The 6397-nt window shown below is 50.1% G+C and overlaps 2 protein-coding genes across 2 annotated transcripts in view; one reads left to right on the forward strand and one right to left on the reverse strand.

Moving 5' to 3' along the window:
* Window positions 1-393, reverse strand: part of FSD1 (fibronectin type III and SPRY domain containing 1) — an 11975-nt gene extending 11582 nt beyond the window's left edge. Inside the window, exon 1 of the mRNA XM_006868930.1 lies at window positions 379-393. Within this exon, the coding sequence (XP_006868992.1) occupies window positions 379-393 (15 nt within the window). The remainder of the gene's footprint in view (window positions 1-378) is intronic.
* Window positions 394-489: 96 nt separating this feature from the next.
* Window positions 490-6397, forward strand: part of TMIGD2 (transmembrane and immunoglobulin domain containing 2) — a 16597-nt gene continuing 10689 nt past the window's right edge. The window contains exon 1 of the mRNA XM_006869035.1: window positions 490-634. Coding sequence (XP_006869097.1) covers window positions 490-634 — 145 coding nt within the window. The remainder of the gene's footprint in view (window positions 635-6397) is intronic.

Here is a 6397-nt window from a genome sequence, read left to right on the forward strand (position 1 = left end):
CTTGTGGGCGGATCCTGCGCAGGCCTCTGACTGAGCCCCTTTTCTGGTGGCTTGAGGTAGCAGGATTGAGCAAGAGGCGTCCTCCCGGGACACCTGGTCCAGGGCCCGGATGAAGGTGTGGGGGATGGGGTCAGGGCTGAAACCAGGATGCCAGGAGGGGGTGGGCGCATGAAAGGGGCACGATTGAATCCAGCAAAGGGGTCTTGTGTGGGGGTGTCTGCGTCCTGGATTTGGTGGGGGGCTGAAACGGGCGGGACTGGGTGGGGTAGGGTCTTGGCCGCAGAGCAGCTGTTGGGGGGGTGGTGTGCTGCGGCATCACCTGGCTCCCTCCCCGGTCCTCCCCCGCGCAGGCCCCGCCCCACCCCGCCTGGATCCTACCTTCTGGTCTTCCATGGTTGCACTCCGGACGCCCCGGCCCGGCCCGGCCCGGCCCGCGGGCCCCGCTCGCTCTTCTGGTCTCGGAGCTGCCTTTGCTGCTGCCGGGAGCCAATGGCCCGCCGAGCGCTGGCTGCTGCCGCCGCGCCCCCAGTCAGCGCTCCATCACTGAGCTCATTGCGCAGGCGCTCGCGCTGCGGCCACCTGGGAAATGTAGTTCCGTGCAGGGGTCGCCGAGAACCGGGACCCTCGGAGCTTGGTTTGCACCAGGCAACTTGATAGGGTAAGTAAGAGTGGCTGAGCTGGAGAGAACCAGGACTAGGAGGCAGTTAAATGCTGGCATATGAGTTCTGACTCATAGCGACCGTGTATAGGGTTTCCGATGAGCGGCTGGTGGGTTTGAACTGCCAACCTTGTGGTTAGCAGTCCAGTGCTTATCCTACAACTCCACACTAGAACTCCATGATACTTGGGTTTAAACCCTGGCCCTGCTTTGAGACCTGGAGGCCATCCCTGACTCACCTGGTGACTCATTCTACCCACTTGTTCCACCTGCATTCTGGATCCTCCGGGATTTGGCCCTGACCCTAAAACGCCTTACATTATTGAAAAGGCCTTTGTCCAAGCGGGTCCTCAGCCTCTAATGCCTTTTTCTTCCACCCTACTTCACAACCGAATTCCTACACATTCCACAAAGTCCCAGAACTTTCACACCAACTCAGAATTCACAAGACTGTGAACGTCTGTGTCCAGCTGTCTCCCATGAAAGGTGTTGAATCAGGGCTAATACTGTCAGATCTGCTAACCAGGGGGAGAGTTCGGAAATTGGAGGTGGTGTGTGTTGTTGTTAAGTGTCATCAAGTCAACTCCGACTCTTAGCGACTTTGTATAGGGTTTCCGAGGAGTTGCTGGTGGGTTTGAACTGCCGACCTTGTGGTTCACAGTCCAGTGCTGATCCTACAGCGCTACACCAAGAGTCCGGTGTGTAAATACAAGAAAAGACTGAGCCAGATGTGAAGCCAGAGAGGTGAAGAGGAGTGGATGGGAGGGCCGGGCACATGTTAGATGGTATCTGTGTGGTTTAGAGCTGAACGTGTTCCCAGAGCTCATCTCTAAACCTCAGAAAAGCTGAGTATGTTACACCCATTTCACAGATGAGGCCATTTAAGAAGCCTCAACTGTATTGACTCGTGGGGAACACAGTGGCTGTGTAGGATGAGCACTGGACTTCATAAGATTGGTGGTTTGAGCCCACCAGTGCGCTCCGTTGGAGAAAGATGAGGCTTTATATTCTTACAAAGATTTACAGCCATGAGTTGAAACCAATTCCATGGCACTTAACAACAACAACAACTCTGTCAAGGCAAGGATGGTTTTAAAAGGCAGAAAAGGAAGGGTTGGGTAGAGAAAGGGGAGGCTGGGAGACTATTCCTGTCTAGATGGGGAGACAGCAGGCCTCTGTGAGGTGCCTCCCGATGGCTGATGGGAAAGTTCTTTGAAGGATGTCAGTATCTCAGTTCTGGGTAAGAAAAGAGGTTACACTGTGGTTAGTGGGGGAGACATTGAGGCCATTGGTCTGTCAACCCCTCTCAGGGGGTTCTTCCGGCTTTGGGGGGAGGGGTGCAGAACTGAGAGGAACCCTAGAGCATACAGACTCATCACCTCTACCGTGTCCCCAAACTCCTCCCCGGGCCATAGGGGCAAGGGGCCCCTTATACTTGTGTGGGACTCAATGTCATGAACAGGAACTATGTCCCTTAACCTCAGAGGAAGACATTTGGGAGGAAAAAAGGACAGGGATTCCCCCATTCATTCTACCACTCTCCAAGCCAGGTCTGTATTACTATGTCATCTGCCTTCCAGAGTGTCCCCCAGTACAGATGTCATTAAACAAGGGTCTGTCAAAAAGTACTGCTACACAGTGATGCCTGAGATGGACGCCGAGACGATGACGTGGAGCGATGGAGCAGCTGGGGACTTGAGATCCAGAGAGGGAGAGGGGCTGTGTGTTGACAACAGGCGGGGGGGAGTGTAGAGGGCAGGCTTGCAGGGTATACCCTTTGGTTGGTTGATGACGCATGGAGGGGATTGTAACCGTGGCAATGAAACAATATACGATAGAATGAATGTAAAACTAATGTTCTCCCATGTAAACTAGCACATAATTCACAATAAAACATTTCAGGGTCGCTATGGGTCGGAACCGACTCGATGGCACATAACAACAACAACAACATATATAAAAAAGTACTGCTACAAAATCATAGAAACCTTTTATTAAACAAAAATCTCGAAACTATTGTTTTTGGACAGATTCTCCATCTAGGTCTCTGCCCTTCTGAAAGCGATGATTCCATCTCTCTGACCCTTCCCCTGATGAATCCTGCGCTCTTCTATTTATACCAGAGCTGAGTGGGTATCCTCAAAAGTTTTCAATGTTTTATCAAGTTTGGAGAACAAAAGGAAGTCTGAAGGGGCAAGATCAGGGTTCTAGGGTAGATGGGGTAAGATTTCCCAATGAAATTCTTCTAGAACAGCTCTTGTTTGTTGCTAAGTGCCATGGAGTTGGTTCTGACCCATAGCGACCCTATACAGGGTTTCTGAGGCTGTAAATCTTTATGGGAGCAGAAAGCCTCATCTTTCTCCTGTGGAACAGCTGGTAGTTTCGAACTGCTGACTTTGCATCTCACAGCCCAATTCGTATCCACTACGCTACCAGAGCTCCTTAAAACAGCTCTTACTACCCTCAGAGAATGAGCAGATGCATTATCATTAGGTGGGGGAGAAATTCCTTGGTGAAATTTCTAGCCTTTTTCCCACCAGTGCAGTTTTAAATTTTCTGAAAACTTCTTCCTCATATTAAGTCCCTGTGATCATCCTATGTCCTTTTAGAAAATCTATCAAGATGATCTGTTTAGAATTCCGGAAAAACAGTTTCCATAACCTTCTGAGCTGACCTCCCTGCCTGGAATTTAACTGGCCGCAGATCCTCTCAGAAGCCACTGTTTCTAGTGAACGTTTTTCTTTTTGAAGCCTTGTCCTGGTGTGGTGCTGTGAGTTAATGCGCCAGACTGCAAAGCCGTTTGAACTACAAGCTCGGTGGTTCAAGCTCACCAGTCGCTCCTTGGAAACCCCATGCAGGGTCGCTATGGGTCGGAACCGACTCGATGGCACTTAACAACAACAACAATGCTGCTAACCTCAAGGTCAGCAGTTCGAAACTACCAGCTGCTCCGTAGGAGAAAAATGAAGCTTTCTGCTCCGGTAAAGATTTGCAGCCTCAAAAACACTGTACAGGGTCGCTATGAGTCGGAACCAGTTCCACGGTACATCACAACAACAACGAGACTAAGACAAGTATATTCCTGATAGAATTTGTCTTGCAACCATCCGCGGATGACTTGCATTTAAACACATCTTGTTTGGAATAAACCTGCGCCTATATGAACTAGAACCCTAAGAGCAATACATTCTGACGGATCCTCATGTATGATCTTTTAGAAAGATTTCCATTCACTGCAACACATCTCCCACCCCCCATCCCTGCCCACCTTTACGCTGTTGCTGCTGCTTTTTAGGTAAGAAACACTTTGGGTCTTTGGGGAAACAGAGGCACAGGGTAACAGGAAGCAAAACCCCAAGCAGCTTTGGCCACAGGACGTCTCTCCCTTGGTCTGGGGTCACATCAACCTAGGCCTCAGAGGCGGGGACTGTGGCAGGAAGTCTGTCAAGTGGGAGGTGGAGAGTCTGGGCTCAGACTGGGAGAGGGGTCTCCATAGGCCAGGAATGGCGTCCTTGAGCACAGCACTGGTCCTCTTGGTACAGTTCTGGGGTGAGTACGTGAGCCTCCTTCTCCCTGGCACACCTTCCTCTTTTCTATCACCCCGGCTGCCTACCCTGCCCTCTCCAAGCCCTTCTAAACTTCATTCTCCCCGCGCTGCCAGAGAGGCCTTTGTGCATTACAGGATTCCAGAATGTACTCCCAGTAAAGGCTCCTAGAACAGGATACAAACTCAACCACAACCTCCGCCCCGATCTTGAGGTGCTCTCCTGCCTCTCACCCTCCCTCTAGCCCGCTGGCTTTTCTTTTTTTTTGTTACAACGCACCAGACAGGATCTAACTTCAGGGCCATTGTAAGCGCTGTTCCCTCTGTCTGGAACACTTTTTCCCCAGGAGTTCAAGTTCTATCTGAAAAGCCAGGGAGGGTACTGGACACACCATTCCTTCCTGGCAGGTTAACAGACCCAAGCAAACTTTCTAGCCCTATCGCTACATCACTTCGGCCTCCCCAGCTTCCCTCTCCTTGAGAATTCTTCCATTGGTTCTCACTTTTCTACTTCAAACCAATTTGTCCTGCTTCTTGGGGCCACCTTCAAAGTCTGTTTATTGACCAATCAGGGGGATCTTTTTCAAGCTGAAATGAAATCCTGTCCCCTTGGATTCTTAGCACACTTCGATTAAAATCCAGACTGCTGCTCTATCCTTCACAACCTCAGTCCCCCCTCCTCCCAAGTCGCCTACAAGGCCTTGTAGAAACCATCTCCTCCTGCTGTCCCCCTCCGTCACTCTGTTCTAGCCACATGGGCCTCCTCACTGTCTCTCCAATTCCCCAGGCTTGGTCCTGCCTCAAGACCTTTGCACGGGCTGTTCTTCCCTGCCCTCCCCTCCTCTCTCTGTCTCGCTCACTTACTCTGTTTCAGCCACATGAGCCTCCTTGATGTTCCTACAACCTAACAGGCACAGACCTACCTGAGGGCCCTTGTACGGGCTGTTCCCTCTGTCTGAACAACTTTGCCCACTCTTCTGACCATGACGGACTCCTTCCTGCCATTCAGACCCTGTTTAAATGTCACCTCTTCAACAGGTAACCCCCCCCCACCTCATCATTAGCTTCTATATCTTCCCTAGTCTCTATGTGGCCAAGGGCTGGTCATGTCACAGAAGCCATCTTTAACCCTCACCAGAGCTGAGCAAGCTAGACCCATTTCCCAGATGCAGCCACTTATCCTGCGCTCCGTCAGATTGTCAGCTCTTTTTGTCTTTCATTTAATTTCTTAATGTCCCCTATCTCTCTCCCCTAGACGATCAGCATCCTAGGTGCAGGGATTATTTATTCATTGATTTAACTTTTTCTTGGGAATTGCTCGAAGGGTTATAAAGCAGATCCATTTCCCATTCAGCAATCTATATGCGTTTTGCTTCCTATCATTGATTGTACTTCTCATAATGGACCAAGGCTTCAACCGCATCTTCTCTATAATTCCTGTTTCCTATTCGCCGTCTTCTCTAGCCCTTCTGAACGCAGCTGCCCTTTAGATCTCAAGTTGTTGATGATTTTAAGGTGTGCGTAGTAGCTCACAAGTGTTCTTGGTCCCATGGTAGACCTGCCTGGAGTTTGGTTGAAAATTGAGCCACGGAGGTGAGTTCATTTCCAGACCTCAAAGGTCAAGGCCATCGGCCATTGTCTCAGAAGTTCCACCAGTCTCTATCTGACCAGAAAGACTAGCTTTTTTTTTTTTTTGAATCGCCTTTTTTCCACTCTCTCCAGCATCTTCTAATGTGATCCCTTTTAGAGCCGTTGGCAGTGGCAGCCGGGCACCATCTAGTTCTCCTGATCTCCGAGCTGTGGAGACTGAGGTTCATGTGGCCGATTGTTTTACTTATTTCAACTTTCTTCACTCTTCTTCCCTCCAGATAGGGAGAGACCAGGAGTTGTACTTTAGATAGTTGCTCATGAACTTTATAAACCCTAGTCACAACTCAGTAAAGTAGGATGTAGAACACTGTCTTTGTGGACTGTGTTTTTTTGTGGTTGTTGTTGTTAGGTGCCATCGAGGCGGTACCGACTCATAACGACTCTATGTGCAACAGAATGAAACACTGCCCGGTCCTGAGCCAACCTCACAATGGTTGCCACTCTTGAGCCCACTGATGCTGCCACTTTGCCAATCCATCTCGCTGGGGGTCTTCCTCTTTTTCTCTGACCCTCCATCTTACCAAGCATGATATCCTTCTCCAGCG

This window comes from Chrysochloris asiatica, unplaced genomic scaffold (assembly GCF_000296735.1).
Source record: "Chrysochloris asiatica unplaced genomic scaffold, ChrAsi1.0 scaffold00125, whole genome shotgun sequence".
Classification (NCBI taxonomy): Eukaryota; Metazoa; Chordata; class Mammalia; order Afrosoricida; family Chrysochloridae; genus Chrysochloris; species Chrysochloris asiatica.